The sequence below is a fragment of the Rhinoderma darwinii genome, chromosome 1, assembly GCF_050947455.1.
Source record: "Rhinoderma darwinii isolate aRhiDar2 chromosome 1, aRhiDar2.hap1, whole genome shotgun sequence".
Classification (NCBI taxonomy): domain Eukaryota; kingdom Metazoa; phylum Chordata; class Amphibia; order Anura; family Rhinodermatidae; genus Rhinoderma; species Rhinoderma darwinii.
The window spans coordinates 593471555-593493193 of record NC_134687.1 but is presented as its reverse complement, the minus strand read 5'-3'; the positions used below and the strand labels follow the sequence as shown (position 1 = coordinate 593493193).

The 21639-nt window shown below is 42.4% G+C and overlaps 1 protein-coding gene across 1 annotated transcript in view; it reads right to left on the bottom strand.

The window, feature by feature from the left end:
* Positions 1–3278: 3278 nt before the first annotated feature.
* Positions 3279–21639, bottom strand: part of AQP3 (aquaporin 3 (Gill blood group)) — a 47623-nt gene continuing 29262 nt past the window's right edge. Inside the window, exons 2-6 of the mRNA XM_075840395.1 lie at positions 18049–18175; positions 11944–12081; positions 8414–8532; positions 6235–6452; positions 3279–5512 (exon numbers count right to left, since the gene is read on the bottom strand). Coding sequence (XP_075696510.1) covers positions 5344–5512; positions 6235–6452; positions 8414–8532; positions 11944–12081; positions 18049–18175 — 771 coding nt within the window. The 3' untranslated portion in view covers positions 3279–5343. The remainder of the gene's footprint in view (positions 5513–6234; positions 6453–8413; positions 8533–11943; positions 12082–18048; positions 18176–21639) is intronic.

Sequence of the window (21639 nt, the reverse complement as noted above, 5' to 3'; positions counted from 1 at the left end):
AACTACCCCATAGTGTCTATATACCACATAACACTAATGGTACTACTTACTATTCCTATACATAACGTAGCCTGCCGACCTCCTTAGCATCAGGAGTTAAGTCTCCTATACATGGACTTCTAGATCTAACTTAGGTATTTGTTCTTTTGAACGCCTATCCATCACTTATCTATCAATCCAGTATATAGAATTCCAATATCGCGGACTCTAAGTGCCCAGACATGCGCACTTGCCCTTTGAAGCATCAAATCGGCTAAGTCCAGTCTGGGACGCTATCCGCATGCGCATTCTGCGCGTACTAATTGGACCTTGCACACACCTCCCTGATTGGCTAACTTGTATGCCAATCCTGCTATATGGAGGCTCGCCCCTGTTTGGGGAATCCTATTGGTTCCCACACAGGTGAATCCTGTGTGAGGCACGTCCGAGCTTCTAAATGAAGAGGAAGTAGAACGCGCGCTCACTAGCCCCATTGTGATCCCCTGAGGACGCTGTGTCTACAGCGAAACATGTCGGGGGGGGGGGGCTAATACAATTTTAATCGCTATATCGTACCAGCCTTGTACTACTATTCACTGTGACACCAGCGTACGTTCAGCAGTCTGCAGCTGCTGACGCAAGCATTCACATTTCTGCATCTATCATCTAGCTATATTTTAACTCATTGGGCCTTTGCTGTCTATCCTTGGACATTTTATTAGCATACCATTAAAAGTTATATTTTATTAACACTCAGTAGTTGGGAAATTGGTTTTCATTGTTCCTCTGGCACATTAGTTTTTCGATTTAATCATATACCTGCCAGCTACTAGGGTCTTCTTAGTATCTAAGCAAACCATAAGGACACAGAGAGGTGATAAAGGATTAGAAATAATACAACCCAATTTATGGCTCACTGCTAGTGTTTTCCCAGCAAAGTGATCTGGAAAAGGTGAGTCAATCTGCCAACATGTCTTCCTGTTCTACCAATTTGGTGTCAGACAAACACATTCTCCACCCATAGTAAATCCATGCCAGGAAACCAGTTTCTTGTCACATTACCATGGATCTGTTCTAAAACAACTAGAGACAACAAATCACAGATCTTATCCACTGTAGTCTAAATTTTACTAAAGTTTCAGCTACCACCAATTTAGATGTTATGCAAATGGACGATGTGTTACCACCAGCCACAGTACATGGAAAATGTCCTTTAAGGCCGGGTTCCCACAGGACGGATATGCTGCGTAAAAACCATGCAGTGTATCCGACCTGGAACCCGCAGTACATTCCGTCCGAAAACCGCACCACATTTATATATCTATCCATAGAGGAAGCTTAATGTAGTTTTTCCTTACAGAGCAGTCCTCAGCGACCGACTTTTACCTCTTTCGAAATGTAGTATTATGTAGCATCTTGGTACAAATAGTCTTAAGTGGCATCTGATAATCTATTACAGGCCATGGTAACCCTTCGCAGGCCACCATCGGATGGAACTTCTGCTGTGGTAAGCAGCAGTAAAAACAGCTCATACTTACGTAGGTCGTTGTTATGGCGACGCGTCTCTCCATCGCAGTCCGGCCTCCCTGGATGACGCTGCAGCCCATCTGAACAGATGGACTGCAGCCTTGATTGGCTGCAGCGGTCACCTGGAATGCAACGTCGTCCCAGGAGGCCGGACTGCAGGAAGGAGGAGGACATTCTGGGTAAGTATGATTTTTTAAAATTTTCTGTAGTTGTGATCTTTGCAGCGTAATTGCTGCGAATACGCTGCAAAAGTCGCAACCCTGGACTTTCTGTTGCGGGTCTTGCATCCCCATTGAATTCAATGGGGAAAAGCCACAATGAAAAATCAACAAAAACGCTGCATAAATTGATATGCTGCGGAATTAAATTCCACACAGCAGGTCAATTTATTCATGTTTAGGCTGCATTTTTTTTTTTTCCACAGCGTGGGCATGAGATTTTCTGAATCTCATCCACTTTGCTGCTGCTGTAAATGCTGTGAAATTTACGCACAGTATTCTGTTGCGAAAATTCCGGAGCATTTACGCTACGTGGGAAAATGGAATGAGTAATACATTTTGAGAATCAGAAATATGTAAAATCCCAGGAGTACCTAGAAGAGAGGTAAGTGGGTCCCAATGCAAAAATTATAATGTGGTGGTTGTTCATGATGCCTATTTCTCTCATTTTTATCCATTGTAGACGAGATAAACAGAATGGCTCTTGCGTTAGTTCCTTCACAATTATCATGCTGATCTACAGGGGGCAAGGGTGGTGGGGCACAATCTGAAACCATAGCCTTCGGAGCATGCCTGCCCTCACCTTAGTTTGACTCATGGAGAAGTCGAATAGAGCCACCTAAACAGGACCCTGCCTACACTATAAGCCCCATGGCATATGGCTGCCTTGAGGGTATGTACTACCATAAGCAAAATCCATATTTTCATCAGTAGGAAGTGATATCAACATGCTCAGCTGTGACTGTTCCTCACTCTTCTCTGACAATGAAGAACAGTTTCATACCATAATCAAAGAGCCCAGGTTCAGGACTTGCTTTGGTTAGGAGAAGTTTTAAGGAGGCTCAGCATCATGGAGCTTAAAGTTAGGAGTCAGAAACGATGAAAATTATTCGTATTGTATTCATGCCCATTAATCCTCATGCACACTTTCGTTGGGTGTCGTACGGCCGCTAATGACGGATCCGTGAAACACGGACCACACACGGATGGCTTCCATGTGCGGTCCATTGTTTCCACGGACCAAATTAATGAAAAGTCCGAGACTGTTCCATAAAAAAAGGACAGGAGTAGGACCTGCTCTATTTTTATCGGAACGGCCACACGTTTCCGTTAAAACAACGGAAGTGTGCATGGCCCCATATAAATTAATGTGTCAGTGCGCCATCCGTTAAAAGAATGGATTGCACACTGAAGAAAATAACTGAAGTGGGCATGAGGCCTAACTGACATACCGTGACCTCATACCTATGTTCTTGTATATACTATATGTGCATATGGACAAAGCCACATGATACTGACTATACGTTGACAAATTTTTTTTGAAAAAAGTTGCGTAAAGCTGTAGAAAACCTGAGATGAGGAATAAAATTACTTTGATAATTATGCACCTAAATGTAATGTATGTTAACGGCCCATACTGAATATACAGGTATGGGCTATATATATATATATATATATATATATATATATATACACACACACACACACACACACACACACACACACACACACACACACACACAATGTACAGATAATGAAAGGGATGCACAAATCTTTCTATAACAATGTTGTATTTAATAGCACATGAAGTGTATCCAATGCAAAATCAACTGCAATAAGGTATATGTACAAAGCTTACAGCCGTCATCTTAATATGAAATTTTGGCCATTATGATCTCTTCTATAAAAAGGAAAAAAAAAATCATTATAAAAAAACAAAACAAAAGCATTGTCTGATGATAAATTTAATATATTGCAATTGCAGTCAATGGTCTGGCCTGGCTGGTAGTATTACAAAAATGCCCATTGGAGCCACACATACATGGTAGTGGATTTATACATTGTATATGCATCAAGTATATCCATGGCTCTGGATCTACTAATTCTTAATGACGCCGGCCATAGACATTTCATTACTGCCCAGTTTGGCCAGGTTATAATTGAAACAATGGGAAAGAAAAGGATCTTACGGGGCGCTGCTGCATGGCTGATGCAAGAAGGGGAAATGGCAAGCAAAGTATTTAAAATATATATCTGTTTATTCAAACAATGGTGGCTACGCGTTTCAACGCTGTACCAGCGTCTTCCTCAGGCCAGTCTGGCCAGGTTGGAATTCTCTTGCCATTCATTGGTGAAAATGGTCTTGGAGACCAATCACGAATGACTGGTCTCTATTTAATCAGAGTTTCCTTTGAGTGTAGGACATCATAGAATGATTCCAAATGACCAAAAAGTCGTGCAATTTCTTAGGTGTCTCACCTGAACGATTATTTGCCCATGTGCCACCAGACTTTCCACTAATATCCATGGCCAGTTTAGAGTTTAAGCTTATCTCCGCTTGCTACACAAAGTCTTGCCCAAGCCTCCCACTCAATACACAGATAGCACGTGACGTACAATCTATCTTGATCCTGTACTTTTAACCCCCTTCTCTTAATGTTTTTCAGCCTATAACTGCATGATGCCAAATATCACAGTGGGAGGGATCTCAAACAAGCCTGTGTAGCGTGGACAGGGAGTCTCTTGTACAGCAGAGAGAACTTCCTGTGAGAACTTAAATGAGCAGAAAGAACTTCCTGCGAACACTTAAAGGGGTTTATGTGATACGAAAAACATGGCTGCTTTCTTCCATAAACAAAACCACATGTCGACAGGCTGTGTTGAGCTGTAGTACCAAACACAGTCCATAGAGTCGCACAGTTTCTATAAGAAAGCATCCAAGTTTTTCTAATCCCATACAACCCCTTTGAGTATATCAAGTGGTACTGATTGTGGTCACCCAAACAGGAAGATAGGTGGTCGCTAGGCAACATGAATTGCGTGTCCCACATAATACACTAAAAGGGAGCTGAAAGATTTGGCAAAAGTATCCAATGTTCATTAAACTATATGTTTGTAGCTACTCCGGGAGAGGTAATATTTCAGGGCATGGTTAATACTAATAAAATTTGTAATATTTGCAATTGGTTGCTCCCTAAAAATATGACAAATAATATTGATTGATCTAAGAAAGGTTACTTCGTTATAAACTCAGTGTGCTTGCATTCAGTGCTATAAGGAGCAATTGACAGGAGAAGACATGGTGTCACATAGCATTATTTAAGATGGGTCCCCCAATCTTGTGCTGGTTCATGCCACCAAACCCTAATCCCTGGATGAGAGGGTTCAGAGCTTGCACACTCCCTTCTCTACCTGCCCCTAATAGGAGAGATTGACAGCCTGACCATTGGAGGTTCCATTTCCCCCTATCCGGTAACATTGAGGAGCCTGGAAAAAAAAGAAGGTTGATGGGTATAACCCGAGCTGGACCTTCCTCCTCTCCAAAGGCCACGTAGTAGCTATAGGGGCTATTTCTATGGTGCACATGCCATTGAGAAATGGGATTAAATACGGTGCTCTTACATAACTCAATACCACAGTCCAGAGATGCTTTATGTACAGAGCATGATAAGGAAAGACGTATCTGCTCAAAAGCGGAAGACGTTTCTGCACATCTGACAAGCTACTAATAGTATACAAAAAATATCTAATGTCTAAGACACACGGAGGTCAACCGCCGTCTTGTTCTTGGCTAGTTCCAGCCATGTTATGAGTATTCAGTCCTCTAGTGGCTGCCTCTTTAGATCCTCTCTTTATGTTTGACGTTGGCCAACTTGACATTCTCTTGTTCAGTAGACTCTGGCGCAGGAACAATGTGGCAGCCAATCATTAGTTGGTAGACCAGAACTCCGGCAACGGCTCCCAGTAAAGGTGAGACGATGGGGACCCACCACCACATTTCGCCAGCACTATAAGAACAAAGTGAATTTTATTGATATGTTACATGGAAAAAATACAACATGAAAGTTGAAGTTAATCTACAAACATTTATGTATACACTATATGGCCAAAATTATGTGGACACCCCTCCTAATTATTGAGATCAGGTGTTTCAGCCACACCCATTGTAAACAGATGCATAAAATCAAGCACACAGTCATGTAATCTCCATACACAAACATTGCTAGTAGTATGGTTCATACTGAAGAGCTTAGTGGCTTTACACCTGGCACTGTTATAAGTCAGGCCTTGACATTTCTGATCTGCTACATCTGCCCCGATCACCCATAAGTGCCATTATTGTAAAGTGGAAGCATCTAGGAGTAACAACAACTCAGCCATGAAGTAGTAGACTGCACAAACTCAGAGTGCCGAACATTGCTGCATAAAAATCGCCTGTCAAGGCTGAGATCTCGGCTATGCAGAAAATACCTTAAGGTACACTAGCACCTATTTATTACTTTACAGACCGAATAAGCTGAAAAAATGCATACTACATGTAATAACATAAGCAAAATACCAAATACATGAACAGATTCTACTGCCTGGAGATTCCATTTAATAAATGAGGTAGTGATAGATCATCTTTATTTTACTTTCTTACGGACTAAAGGAATTTAACTACTATTTTTGTTGTTGGGGGATGTGATCCAAAAAAAGTTGTAACCTAATTAACAATTTCTACACTTACGTGAAAACTTCTGTGCCCCAACCAGCCAAGGCAGTGAATAGACGTGGTCCAAAGTCCCTAGCTGGGTTGACGGCATAACCAGAGTTAAAGCCCATAGACAATCCAATGACAAGGACGACAAACCCAACAGTAAAGGCCTCAAGCCCACGGGGGATGGGGTTGTTGTAAGGGTCAACGATGGCCAAGACACAAACGACTAAAGCTGCAGTGCCAATAAACTGGAAGAGGTAAAAAAGAGACACTTTTTATATTAATAAAATAAAAAGATTAAAACACAAAAAAAAACATAAAATGTACAAGAAATTCTTTAGTCACCCCATCCTGTTTCTGGGAAAGCTTGGTGACAAATAATTTGGCTGCCAATACATCTCCAATATGAGTTATCACTCAACTTTCCAGAATCCTGAATGGCAAATCTTCCTAGTTAGGCAGTAATACAGACATTGGGGATGTCTCGCTATATAACTAGATAGATGTGCTGTGCTGAACTGTAGGAAAGCAGGATGACAACACATGTGGGGACTCAGTAGCCTCATTTATGATCACCCAGCTTTCCCAGAAATATTTTTAACAAATATACTGATGAAAACAAATCAGAGGAATTTTTTTTCCTTTAAGGGAGGAGTGCTATTTAACTATTTCCTGACCAGAGTCCTGGAGGGTTTAATGGATGTTTGTTTTCTTGAAGTCGAACAAAGACCTTATTGAATCGGGAGTAGGGAAGAATCATCTGGTGTATTGTCAAGGTCAGATTTTTAAGGCATGTGAGGGGATATTTAATTACGGAGACATGTCTGAAGGTCATCGGAGGTTCGGAGATAGTGCTGAAGATGAATGGAAAAGCTCACTGAGCACTACTGATCTGAAACACATATGTCTGTGTATACATCACATTGCCACAGGCAAAATACTCTACAAGAACAATCATGAAATAATCCTAAAAACTGAAGTTAGAAATGTACAATGTACAGGAGATGACAGTCCCACTGTGGATTGTATTGTGGGGGGAAAAAAAATCACCAAAAAGGACTTAAAAGTATTACTAAACTTTAATAAAAGTTTTATAAAACTTTCTATTAAACCCATACACCACTTGCTCGGCTTTCTGTGGAAAGCCGATCAGAAACTAAGCGTCACAGCGCTCCCCCGAGCGCTTCTGGCATTTTGTTTTAGCGATTGATGGGGGTCTCAGTGCTTGGACCCCCACTGATCAAATCTTCTGACATGTCACTGTGACATGTCAAAAGTTTTATAAAAGTTTAGTTACACTTTAAAGTGAAGCTCCGCCACTGGACATCACTTTACAGACTACATGTAGAACTAAAGGGGTTGTCCCATGATTAAATATTCTATTTTTCTGTTAGATTAGGGAAAACATAATTTTTTTAAATTGGAATAATTTAAAAAAATGCTTCCGTGTGTAGATATTGCTATTACACACTTGTTACATACAGTGTTCTTTTGGTTCCCTCTCAGAACATTCACCTAATGTGTCCATTGCTGGTGGTCACACATGCTCAGGAGCTCAGTTCAACCTCCCGAAATTCTCTCATTCAGGGGAGGCGGAGTGATTCCTGCTATTGTGCATGCACTGGACACATTAGATGGACATTCTGAGAGGGAATCAAATGACAAGAAGGTGCGCCATAACAAGTATGTAACACTTGTATCTAGACACAGGAGTCGTTTTTAAAAAAATATTCCAATTGAAAAATTGTTATGTTGTGGAGATCTACAAAAGAAATGTAATATTTAATTGTGGGACAACCCCTTTAATCTATATATAAAGTTGAGTGACTTTGTAATACAATACATTACTTTTCCAGTATTGATCCTAAGTTATAGCTCGAGGAGGGGAAAGGAGCCACAAAATATTCCCATCAGAGCTCTAGTTCTTGGCTAGCTTTTATAGGACACCTTATCGTAGACCTGTTCTGGCAATTCTGAAATCCACATTATACCTGAATATTTATTCACATGTAATATACATGGCCTGCATACCATTAGGAGGGGTTCACAACCCCTTTGTTCCTTCAGCAAAGGAAACAACATATGCCTAGATGAGAGTAATAGGTTTTCTATTAAATGCTCCTTACATATGAACTCTTGTATGCGACACGATACAGTGGTCTGAATATTTCCATCTTTTCCATTTTTGTATCAGAAGACATTTCTTTACCTGGTCAAAGAAGCCATTCATCAGAGTGAGATGCTCCGTGGGGTAGGTGGCAAAAATACCAGCTGTGCCATTCGCACCGATTACATAGAGATTGTCATTTGCAAAATACCAGATGGCATCTGAAATTATAGGAAAGGAAAAATGTTATCTAAAGCCTGCTCTCAAAGGAATATGCAGTGCCAAACACAAGGCAAAATCTGTACCATAGTCACCCCTACCCTCCAAACTACCATATACCATTTAGGCCTGGTCCAGAGGCGGTGGATAATTCCCACCGTGAATTTGAAAATCCGCAGCATTCTCTGATATCCGTGTGGAATTTTTCAAGTAAATGTGAATGGGGTTTTGCAAACCGAATTCACTACTAGTGTACTGTTAGTTGCTGTAATATCTATCCAGGTTTTAAACAGAGTAAAAAAACAAACAACTATACACATATCCCTTGATAGGTCACTCCTGAGCCCGGGGGTCAAGGCTCTTTGTTTTTTTTTATGCAGAGTTCCAATTCCCTGCAGACACATAGTTACATTTTGCATATTTGGCTGCCTGCTTGTTGCATCCATTTATAAAGTGAACTCAATGATAAAACAGTATGCAGTAAGCTCCCCCTAGTGGTGACTGCAAGCAGCCAAAAATGTGTGGCATAGATATGATTTTCTGGCGCGAGGCTTGCCAGAGATACGATGAATTTATTAAAAGGTGCTATAAATTAGGGACATCTGACTCCAACGTGTTTAGATTAAGACTGGCATATCAAACGTCGATCTTAATAAATTCCCCCCTCTGTCTATCTCAAAAGGTAGACATTCATTTTAAAGGGGTTTTCTGGTTTTATATAAAGTTTCATCATTGTATAATGAAAAGTTCTTAAGCTTTCTGAAATACTCTGAGTTTAAGTACCTCATCAGTAGCAAGATCTCTGCTTGCACGCTATAAATAAAACAACTCATTGTTTGAATTTATAGCCTGAAAACTAGTCCTGACCTGGTCTGTCTTAGGGCTTGTCCACACGTAGCAGAATTGCTGTGTGTTTTCCATCCGGAATTGCAGACGGTCAAAACGCAGCAGAATCTCATCCACACGCTGCGTAAAATGTCTGACCAGAAATTGACCTGCGGTGCATATTTGTCGTACCGCAGAATGTCAATTCCTGCTGCGGAAAGTGGACTGAGCTGCTGTGTTTTTCAGAGGAGATATCACGATCTCTTGAGAAAAACTCCTAAAATCTGCACCATTTTCTGCAGTAAAAAAATGCGGTGTTTTTTTCGCAGCGGAAATCCTACTAGTGTCTGCGCCATTGCTGCAGACATTTTCTGCAGCAATTCCGCTACATGCGGACAAGCCCTTAGGGGGAAGTCACATGTGGCGTATTTGCCTTGTATTTCTGCAGCGTAAAAATACGCTGTGAAAAGCGTTACAATATAAGCCTATGGGGAAAATATTCCGCAACGCAAGAAATTGAGAAATCTGTCTGAGTTGCAGAATATTTTTCCCATAGGACTTTCTACATTTTTCCGGCGATGCATCTGTCTTTTCTCTATACCTTTCCTTCACTTTGGATACACTTCTGGCTTTGGCTAAAAAATAGAGCCAAAAACTGCATCCAAAACTGCGTGTGTGATCCTGCCCTTAACCTGCATTTGTTTCCAACACACAATTGAAATAATTGTTTGCAACACATAATAAAGAGATTGCAAACAATGACACTCAATAATATTGTTGCAATTTGTATTTTTTTTTTACCTCCTTGGTTGAAGTCCAACCGTTTTCAACAACCTGGTGCTGGTGGAACCTGTTCTGGTGGGTTTATCATCCAATTGGCTCTCTAACACATAATCAAAATACTTCAAAATGTCGCGTGTGAACGCTGCCCCAGGTAATTGTCACATCCTGCAATTTCCTAATGGCTTTATTTTTAGTTATATTTCACTCATGGAACAAAACTCTTGGGTGGAACCTGCTGTGTTTGGCAGGAAAATTATAGGTTTATAAGTGGGAAAACCTGAACAAGCCGCTTATGACATTTTGTATTTAGGAAGGTGGGGAGGGGGGGGGGTGGACATTCTTCTACTGTGATTTCTGTGCAGGAAAAAAAAATGTCCATATAATCTTCCCATATATTCAGTATTGACTCTACTTCATGTTGATACAAGTTACCTTACAATGTTATGCAACCCAACTGCTGCATCCAAAAGACTTGAAAGTCAAGTGGTAATTCTGGAGCCTTGGATGTATTTACTTATTTACAATTCCATTAATGCCATTACTATTTCTTTCATTTTTACAATTTGATTATTTTTATTTTAGATTCATTTTTTTTTTTTTTATTTATTTCATTTTTTTTTTCGATTTTATTTTTATTTTATTAATTTATATTTTATTTTTCTCTTTGTAAATCTTTGTAAATGTTTCTCAATAGCTCTTGTGAAAATACATATTTTACAATGGTGTAAATACTTGTGTTTTAAAAATTTGGCCTTGAAAATTGCTGCACCCTCTTAGGCCTCCTGCACGCGGCCGTAGCTGTGTGACGGTCCGTGATTACGGCACGGATGAGCCGCGGCGTGTCATCTGCAGGCAGTCCGCAATCACGGACCGTGCACACACAAGATGTGCATTTATTTCAATGAGCCTGGACTGCAATTGCGGACCGTATAAAGACATGCCCTATTTTTTTTTGCGGTCTGTACTCCGTGCTATGCACGGACCGTGGAAAACCTGGTTGTGTGCATTGGCCCATAGGTTAGCATGTGTTTTATGCTATTCAAAATTGTGGTTCGTATATAGCGGATAGTATACAGCCGCAAAACTATGGTCGTGTGCATGACGCCTTAGGCTGGGTTCCCACAGTACAGATTTGCTGCAGATTTTGCATGTATTTTTTAAGCCAAAGCCAGAAACGGAACCTTAACAGCAGTAATATATAAAGAATAGCCTTTATGTTTCCCCTCCTGGATCCAATTCAGGTTTTGACTTTCAAAATGCAGGCAGAATCTGCAGCAAATCTGCAGCAAATCTGCACTGTGGGAACCCAGCCTTATACAAATATCTCCAGAATATATTTTCTAGGTGTCACGTGCATTATTTATGGTGGCAAGTGGAAATATTTGTAAATGTAGTACAATTACACGGTTCATATCTCAGTGCAAAGACACATTATGTGGGGATCAGGAATTATTTACTTATTGGCCACTTTCACACAGAACAATTTTGCTCATTTTTTGCTTAAAGTGGTTTTCCCATAATTAATATTTATCACCTATCCACAGGAGGATGGCCGAGCATGCGCACTACTACTCCATTCCTATGGGGCTCCCAGGAACGGCAAGGTAAGCCCGTTCTCCAAAACTGACATAAGTATTTGGAAGGCAAAAACAAGGAGTTGGTCCAAAACACGGAAGAGGTGCAAATCTTTCCAACATGCTTTTCAGCTGTCAGGGCATGCTAGGAGTTGTAGTTTTGTGACAGCTGGAGAGCAACAGGATGAGGACCAGTGTCCTACTGTATATAATGTTCTGTATTTCACTTACCATAGTACAAGCCATAAACAATGCCGGCTCCAAGGAACGCTCCTAAGGTTTGTGCCAAGGTGTATACTGGGAACTTAATCCAAGGTTCTCTTGCCATAATACACAAGGCAAATGTTACAGCTGGATTCAAATGGCCACCTGCAGAAGACAATGAGCATTGTAAGAAATGTAACAATGGAAAGGAAAATTTCTCTGTGGAGAATGTAAATAGACGAGTTCAATTACCATGGATAATTAGTGTTTCTCTGAACGTGTGGCATTTGTAAATTAAAGGTACAGTAACCTAAAATATTCTTCTTAAAGGGGGGCTCCAGTATCTAAAATTAATATTTGCTCTATTTCTTTGTTGGTTTGGCTAAAGTTTTCCTGCACGGCAGTATTACTTATTAATTAATTCTTCATAAGATCCAATGTAGTTATATGACAACCATAGGACTTCATTTTTTATAAAAACTCTTTGAAGTTGTCACAGCCCCTCCTACTGCTAGCAACTTGGAAAAGTGATATAGATTTGTTTAAAGGGAGTCTGTTAATAGAAGGATTGAGGCATATGAGTTAGGGTATGTTCACACGCACTAATTACGGACGTAATTCGGGCGTTTTTGCCCCGAATTACGTCCGAAAATAGCGCCTCAATACCGCTGACAAACATCTGCCCATTGAAAGCAATGGGCAGACGTTTGTCTGTTCACACGAGGCGTATATTTACGCGCCGCTGTCAAATGACGGCGCGTAAATAGACGCCCGCGTCAAAGAAGTGACCTGTCACTTCTTTGGCCGTAATTGGAGCCGTTATTCATTGACTCCAATGAATAGCAGCGCCAATTACGTCCGTAATGGACGCGGCGTTCAAGCGCCTGCACATGCCGTTACGGCTGAAATTACGGGGATGTTTTCAGGCTGAAACATCCCCGTAATTTCAGCCGTTACGGACGCCCTCGTGTGAACATACCCTTAGGCTGGATTCACACGAGCGTGGCGTTTTTGCGCACGCAAAAATGCGGCGTTTTGCGTGTGCAAAAGCCACTTAACAGCTCCGTGTGGCAGCAGCATATGATGCGCAGCTGCGTGTTTTTCGCGCAGCCACCATCATTATGACACTCCATTTGGATGTTTGTAAACAGAAAAGTTTGACAGCTGTTGCGCGAATGACTTCAATGGGTGCGTGATTCGCGCAAAACGCCCAAAGAACGGACATATCGTGACTTTTTTCAGCAGACTCACGCTAAGTAAAAATCACGGACATGTCTGCACGGCCCCATAGACTAATATAGGTCCGTGCAACGCGCGTGAAAATCACGCGCGTTGCACGGACGTTTTTCCCGGTCGTCTGAATAAAGCCTTAGGGCTTGTTTACACGAGCGTGTTATTCGTCCGTGAGACGCGTGTGATTTTCACGCGTGTCGTACGGACCTATAATAGTCTATGGGGCCATGCAGACAGTCCGTGAATTTTGTGCAACGTGAGTCCGTTGCAAAAAACTCACGACCTGTTCTATATTTGTGCGCTGTTCGCGCATCACGCACCTATTCAAGTCAATGGGTGCGTGAAAACCACGCATGTCACACGGAAGCCCTTCCGTCCGAACAGCGTGATTCGCGCAACAGCTGTCAAAAGGATGAATGAAAACAGAAAAGCACCACGTGCTTTTCTGTTTATAAACATCCAAACGGAGTGTCATAATGATGGCGGCTGCGCGAAAATCACGCAGCCGCGCATCACATGGTGATGACACACGGAGCTGTTAAGTGCCTTTTGCGCACGCAAAACGGCAAATTTTTTGCGTGCGCAAGACGCACACGCTCGTGTAAACGAGGCCTTATCCCAGTGCATTTGATTTTCCTTCGGCTGGTTAATTTGCACACTTGATGCAACCAGTAAATTGTGATTGTTTTAGCATCTTACATCCCCCGACATTAGAAGGGCTTGTGATGTAAATAAAGTTTAATCATTACTGTCTGTATAATGGGATTTTTTGAGACTTTCTAAAACACTTTGCATTTCAGTTCCTAATTTTTTAGGATATCTGATTGCTGTCAGTAAATGGGAACAATTTTGAAAGGCCAAATACTTGTACAGACCTAAGGGTAGGGCCACACAGAGCAGCCCTGACATGGTCACAATGCGGCTAACAACCGTGCCGGCACCACGTTCGGTGCGGCTGTCAAACAGCCTGTTAGTGGCCGCATGTTAACGGGGGTAAACCGTCCCTTTATCTGCAAAATCGTGCGTCCATGAATTAATACACCCTTTATGGCCGAACGATTTTGCAAATTACAACAACTTACCCCCTATTCATTCTCTATGGCAGCGCCGGAAAAAGCCGAACACTGCACTCGGCTATCTCCGGCGCTCCCACAGGGAATGAATGGAGCGGCAGTGCGCATGCATGTAACCGGAATACCTCTTAACGAGGTAATTGTCAGCCGCTCCTACATGACAGGGCCGCTCCATGTGGCCCTAGCCTAATAGGTCTCAAAGATGAGAGTTTGTTACAGTATGTATATCCAATCCAGGCAATCTTCTAAGCCTGGGTTAAAAGATACATTTTACCTGAAAGCAGTGGCATAACTACCGCGGTACCAGCCGTATCGGCTGCTACGGGGCATGAGGGGGCCGTGCCGCCAGCCGACACGCCCCCCCATATGCCCGGTGGCGCCGCTAGCAGCCGTTATGGCTGCTACAGCGGTGGCGCCGCTACTATGGGGCCCACGCTGCCGATCCTCCAACAAGTATGGGCCAGGCGACACAGGCCCTCTCATGCCTGTAGGTGTCGCTAGCACCGGAGGGGGCCCCGGTGCTAGCGACAGCCAAATACATGCATTAGCACTGAATGGCAGGGCAGGTTCCGTGCCCGACCATCCAGTGCCTTACAATGACGCTGATTGGCTAGCGGCGCGATGACATCATCGTGCCGCTTCCATGCTTGAAAGGTGCTGATTGACGGGGCAAGTCATTCTGCCACGCCAATCAGCGTCATTGGACGATGCTCGTTCAGCTCCATCAGACATGCTCAGAAGAGAGCATGTCTGCATCGCCAGTGAACAGCGTGGGAACGGGATCATTTGAGTATGTCAAGTTTATCTTTTTTCTCATAAAACTGTGAGTGGCATTATTTATAGTGGGGGCTCTATCTACAGGGGGGTCATCTATATGTGGGCCAATATATACAGGGGGGGTCTATATGTGGGTCACAATATACAGGGGGGGTCTATATGTGGGGCACTAGCTACAGGGCCGGTCTGCATGTGGGGATGTGGGCCACTATATACAGGGGGCTCTATATGTGGGCCACTATATACAGGGGGCACTATATGTGGGCCACTATATACAGGGGGCTCTATAAGTGGGCTACTATATAAAGGGGGCTCAATATGTGGGCCACTATATACAGGGGGCTCAATATGTGGGCCACTATATACAGGGGGCTCTATATGTGGGCCACTATTTACAGGGGTGGTCTATATGTGGGGATGTGGGGCACTATCTACTGGGGGGTCTATATGTGGGGCACTATATACAGGGGGAGCTATATGTGAGACACTATACAGGGGTGGGCTATATGTAGAGCACTATCTATAGTGGAGCTATTTTTTTAGGGTACTTTCTATAGGGGTGGGCTATATGTGGGACACTATATACAGGGGTGGGTTATCTGTCGGGCACTAGCAACAGGGTGGCTATATGTAGTGCACAGTCTACAGGGGTGGGCTATATGTGGGACACTATATACAGGGGGAGCTATATGTGAGACACTATCTACAGAGGTGGGCTATACGTGGAGCACTATCTATAGGGGAAGCTATATGTAGGGCAGCACGGCGGCTCAGTGGTTAGCACTATTGCCTTGCAGCTCTGGAGTCCATATGTGGGCACTATCTACAGGGGCTTCTATGTAGGTCACTATCTACAGAGGCTCTATGGGGTCACTATGTGTGTGAGTGACAGTGTATGGTACTATTATAATCAGGGACACAGTGTATGGCGCTATTATAGTTAGAGGTGTAGTGTATGGTGCTTTATTATATTTAGAGGTGTTGAGAATTTTAACTTTGTTTATAGGTGCAGAAATGTTTTAAAAGTGAGAAGCTGAAGACATCTGAGCGGAAAACTGCAGAAATGGGTCATGGCCGGTAGAAATCCATCATAGATGTCTGGACCGGAGGGAGAAGAAAAGACCTAGAATCTGAGACGTCACCGGTGAGTCACTTAATGTAAATATTTATTCTGCCTCTAATCAGTATTGTAGTCACAGTGTGATCTGCAGCGAGATGATGGGTGGTATGATATTTTTTTGTGAAACAGCATCTCCCAGCATATCCTTACCATTGTTCGGGCCATGCTGGGAGCTGTAGTTTTACGCTGTACAAACCTATACAGCAGGGGTTGCACTAAATTGAGCTGTATTTGTTCTGGTGTTGTATATATCTATTGATCTTGGTTCTGATGCTGTATGTAAGTACTGAGCTTGGTTCTGGTGCTGTATATACGTATGAGATTGGTTTTGGTGCTGTGTATATATGTAATGAGTTTTGTTCTGGTGCTGTATATATGTACTGAGCTTTGTTGTAGTGCTGTATTTATGTACTGAGGTTCGTTCTGGTGCTGTATTTATGTACTGAGGTTGGTTCTGGTGCTGTATATATGTACTGAGCATTGTTCTGGTGCTGTATTTATGTACTGAGCTTTGTTCTGGTACTGTATACATGTCAGAGCTTTGTCCTGCTGCTGTAATTATATAGGATATATTTATAATAACAAAATTGCAGGGCAGATGGAATTGTTCTCAATTCATTGTATATTTAATAGGAATCTGTCAGGTAGTTTTAACCCCTTGAATCACCACCATGCGGTAATACATGACCTGACAATATTTCCAAACATTCCCTTGTATGTTTTTTTCAGATGCAGCAAAATCCGTAAAATCCACTTTTACAACGGCGCACACTATATGCTAATTACTCCTTAGAGGGTCATGGGGCGGTGCCGCTATGCTGAAGAGACACATAGTCCTGCCTCCAAACCCACCTTTCCATGTTTGAGTGAAATCTCCCTGGCTTATACAACTTTCTCGGATGCGCCATTGCCTTGTGGCACTATACACAAGGGGGGCTGTGTGGCACTATACACAAAGGGGGGCTGTGTGGCACTATACACAAGGGGGAGCTGCGCAGCACTATACACAAGGGGGAGCTGTGTGGCACTATACACATGGGGGAGCTGTATGGCACTATTTACAAGGGGGGCTGTGGCTCTATCTACAGAGGTCTGTGTGCTGCACTTTCTACTATGGGGGGGCTGTGAGCACTGTATACAAGGGAGTGGGGCTGTGTGGCACTATATACAGTGGGAGCTGTACAGCGCTAAATACAGTGGGGGCTTTATGGCGATATCTACAGGGTTCTGTATGGCACTATCTACAAGGGGGAGGTGGGGGCGCTATCTACAAATGGGGTGTTACACTGTCTATAGGCGGGGCTATATAGCACTGTCTACAGGGGGCTGTATGGCACATTCTACAGGGGGCACTATTTATAAGGGGGGCTGCTTGTGGCACTGGGGGGGGGGGGGCCCGGTCAAGAGTTTGCTATTGGGTCCAGTCTTCCCTAGTTACGCCCCTGCCTGAAAGGATACATTGTCGAAAACTGAGGACAGGAGAGAGTTTTGCTTAGAATGAATACAAATGCAGCAAACACTCAGCTGTGTGAACAGGACTAGGTAGGGCAGAACAAATTTTCTGCCTGTGGATGTAAACAACAATGCTCTCAGTTACTGACAGTAAGCAGACCAAAATGGTGAGGAACCAGTTGCAAAATATTTCATTATATAACAAGAAAGAAGTTTTCTCTGTCCTGATCCATAACATTATAAATGGATAACGCTACCCAAAACGTCCCCTATATCATCTCTAACGCTAGCCTCCTGCAAGGTGAAAGAGAATAAGAATACATCATGAGGAGAGGCAAAGGAAATAATGGGAGTTTACACAATTGGGAGGTTCACTGTAGCAGTTATAGTGTACGGAACATATTAGAAGAAGGATTCATTATCCAGAAAGTGTCCAAGGCTATTACATGAGAAACTGCACTTTTTGCTGTAACTTACCTGAGATCTGTCCTGAGATCAGGATACCTAGCATGACGGCAAATCCAAAAGCCAGATTAACAGTCAAGAAAAGACCATGGGAGCCTTTACTAAGGACGACCTGCGCCACAGAGCCACAGCCGAACATCTGCAGAAGAGAAAGAGGCCCCATCATTATTACCAATTCTCTATACATTCTGCAATTACAAAATACTAAATGGGGAGTAACTGAGCGAGACAAGACAGTTATTATTTATCTGTTGTCTATGTAACAGTGGCTGGTTCTCTCATTAGTTTGCATATACTGGCTCTTAAACAGGAGCTGTCACCTCTCCTGACATGTCTGTTAGTAAGTAATTGTGTTCCCCCATGAAACAATTCTGTAGCATCTTTTCTTAGAACTCTACGTTCTGCTGTTCCTCTGTTATTCCTCCTAGAAAATTAATTTTTTTAACCTGACAACTGAGTGTTATAATTTCCCTTGTCAAAGAGGTGTGTCTCTACACGGTCTCAGTCTGTCAGCCTTGATTGGTCATTGTCAGTCTGTGTAGGGACACACCCCCAGCTAATAACACCCAGCTGTCAATTTATTCATAAATTTCTAGGAGGAATAACAGAGTAACGGCACAATGCGGAATTCTAAGAAAAGATGCTCCAGAATTGTTATTTCATGGGGAAAACAATTCTTTACTAAAAACAGACATATAATCTACAGTTGCATCACAGGGTTATAGTTATATGGTTTTAGTTTAACGAAACGAATCCACAGCTTTTCAGCGCAAAATCCACATCAATCATCTGCATCAGAATAAGCTGTAGATTTTTCAATCCTTGTTGTGATCATTATTCTGCATGGATTTTTTATCAAACATGCGAATGGGGAATAAAATACCCCAATGCGCTCCTATATCCTCACAGAATCCACATCTTGTGAAGATGGCCCACACATCAACGCTTTAGCTTGAGACATTGTGCAACTGGTAGTAGTGAGATGTGAGGCCTTGCCGCCTCAAAGATAATCAGAACCCAACAGAATTCTAAATGCAGCTCTGGATGTGACTGGAGGCGGTGTACGATATAAGAAAACAATGCATTCATACAGTTACAGAATTTTGTACTATATGTAGATTTAAAGGATTTAAAACATTTGAAAAATAGGCTGCAGGCAGGGGACGTGCGGTTTACGTATACCGGAAGTGAGGGGATTCTGTTGCAACAATGTAAGGGATGTAGCCAATCACTGTCCTCACCGGTGATGCTGACATGAACTTTGCGTCATCGCTCAGGTCAGTGATTGGTTACAGCGGTCACATGGATGAAACAGAACGTCATCACTTTAAAAATAAACAATTGGCATGGAGCACTGGAACGGTGGGGAATTTACCAGGTGAGTATTACTTATTTTGTTATTTTATCACATCCCCTGCCTTCAGCCTGTTTTTTTAATTTCCTGGAAAACCCCTTTAATTAACTAGATTTTTCAGTTTTCATTACATTACTTACAAAACATTACATTACTTATCTTCTACCGGTTCCGAAATACAGCATGTATTATACTCTAGAGCTGCATTCATAATTCTCCACTCCATAGAGATGAAATCTCCCAGCAATCCTTGCTTGTTAAGTTCCCGCACATTGCTTGCATTCCGGGAAATTTTGTCTTTACGCCAGGCTTTGTTTGATGTGAGAAACTAACATTCACCCTCAATTTTACGAGCTCAAATAAGTTGTTAGGAGTATGTCTGAGAAGCTTCTGTTTCCAATAACAACCTGAAGAAGTCTGAATACAGCTCCGGAGTATAATACAAGCTTCAGGATCAGTAGATATGTATTAATCTTTACAAAGTGACTCCACTATTTACATAGATTATTCTATATATGAACAGGTTGATGATGCTCAGTAGAAATGAGGACTGACAAACTGGGTCCAACTTTGAACATCTAATTATGATTCACCATGTATTCAGGATCTTCCTATCACACACACATTTGGTTTCAACAGGTCATTCATAGTCCATGATTGTTGTTTGTTAGCCCCTTCATGTGATTTATTTGTCATGTCTATTCTTATTTATTTATCAGCTGAATACTGCATATAGACAGGGAGGTGAAGGCCCATCATATCCTTTGCTGCCAGACGAGTGGTACTCTTTGCGGAGGGCAGTAGTGTTGTGTGTGTGTATTTGATTCAACAAAAAATTGCCATAGTGTAGGCCTATGTACGCATCTGTCTATGTACACAAAAAGCAGTATAAATGTTTGGTAACAAAGGATCCTTGGCCGATGCCAAAAAACAGACACCCACGTGTTCGGACACCGGCCTTTATTGCAAACATCCAGAAGAGGATTATGATAAACACGAAGAAAACTACGCGAAAATGATCTCGGCAGAACAACGTGTAATGAAATCGCTTCACCTAAACCAAATACCGAGTGTCAGTTGTGCAAGAGTTATAGGATGGGGATAAACAGAAGAGTGGGGTGTATTGCAATTGGCTACCAGATATGATTGTTTACGGACACTTGGACCTGTTGTAATATATCATGTCCGATGAAGCGTGGTTTAATCTATCCGGGTGTGTAACTGTACAGAATAATAGGTACTGGCACACAGAAAATGTACACGAGCTGCTACTTCATGATCCAAAAATTGGCGTTTATTGGGCGGTTATATGTACGCGGATTGTGGGTCTAATATTCATTATTGGAAATGTGAACACAGCCGTGTACATGGAAATCTTTGAGCAATTCTATGCACAGTTATCTGATCACGAGCGTCAGTATGGTTTCTTTCATTAAAACTGGGGGACTTGCCATGCGTAGCACACGTCCATGTGCCTAGTTCATGAGGAGTTCACAGAAGAACGTACAGTGAGCAAAGGGATGAGGCCTCTGCGGTCACCAGACCTAACTACTGTGTGCGACTTTTATCTGCGAGGTTACTTGAAGGTTAGTGTTTATGAAACTAATCCCCAAGCAGTCCCCAAACTGAAACAGCAAATTGAAATTCATGTCTGGAATATGGAACATGTGGTGTTGCAGAAGGCGTTCCTGAACATGATAAGACGGGCACAACTTTGCATAGCCTCTGGCGGTAACCACTTCTAGTATCGCCTGTAACTGGCAAATACGTCATTCTTCTATTATCCTGTACAAACCGCACAAGGTAAACAGGCCTCTATTTTTCGTGGCCCACCCTGTGCAACTCTGATTTTATCTGCTAATATCATGTTTAGTGATACTATAAGAATATAGGACTTCATATCTGTCAATAGTAAATGTGATTTCCTTACTGGTCTAATTAGCAAAAACCAAATAGTGCTTTCTGGGTGAATGGAAAGACCCATTTATAGAATAAGTGATATCATGGCACTGTCCCTGTCACATGCAGCGCTGTCCTCACTGAAATCATCACATGAATAGACGGGAAACTGCCGCTCACTAGCACAATTCCCTCCAGAAATACTCTGTGCTGCTTGGGACCCTGCTCCTTCCTCAATGCAAATGCCCACAACCGTTGTGTGTCGGCAAGGTCCTGTCCGTGATCCGTGCAAATATAGGACATGTCCTATCATTCCACGGATCGGAGAATCGGCTGAGTTTTCACGGACC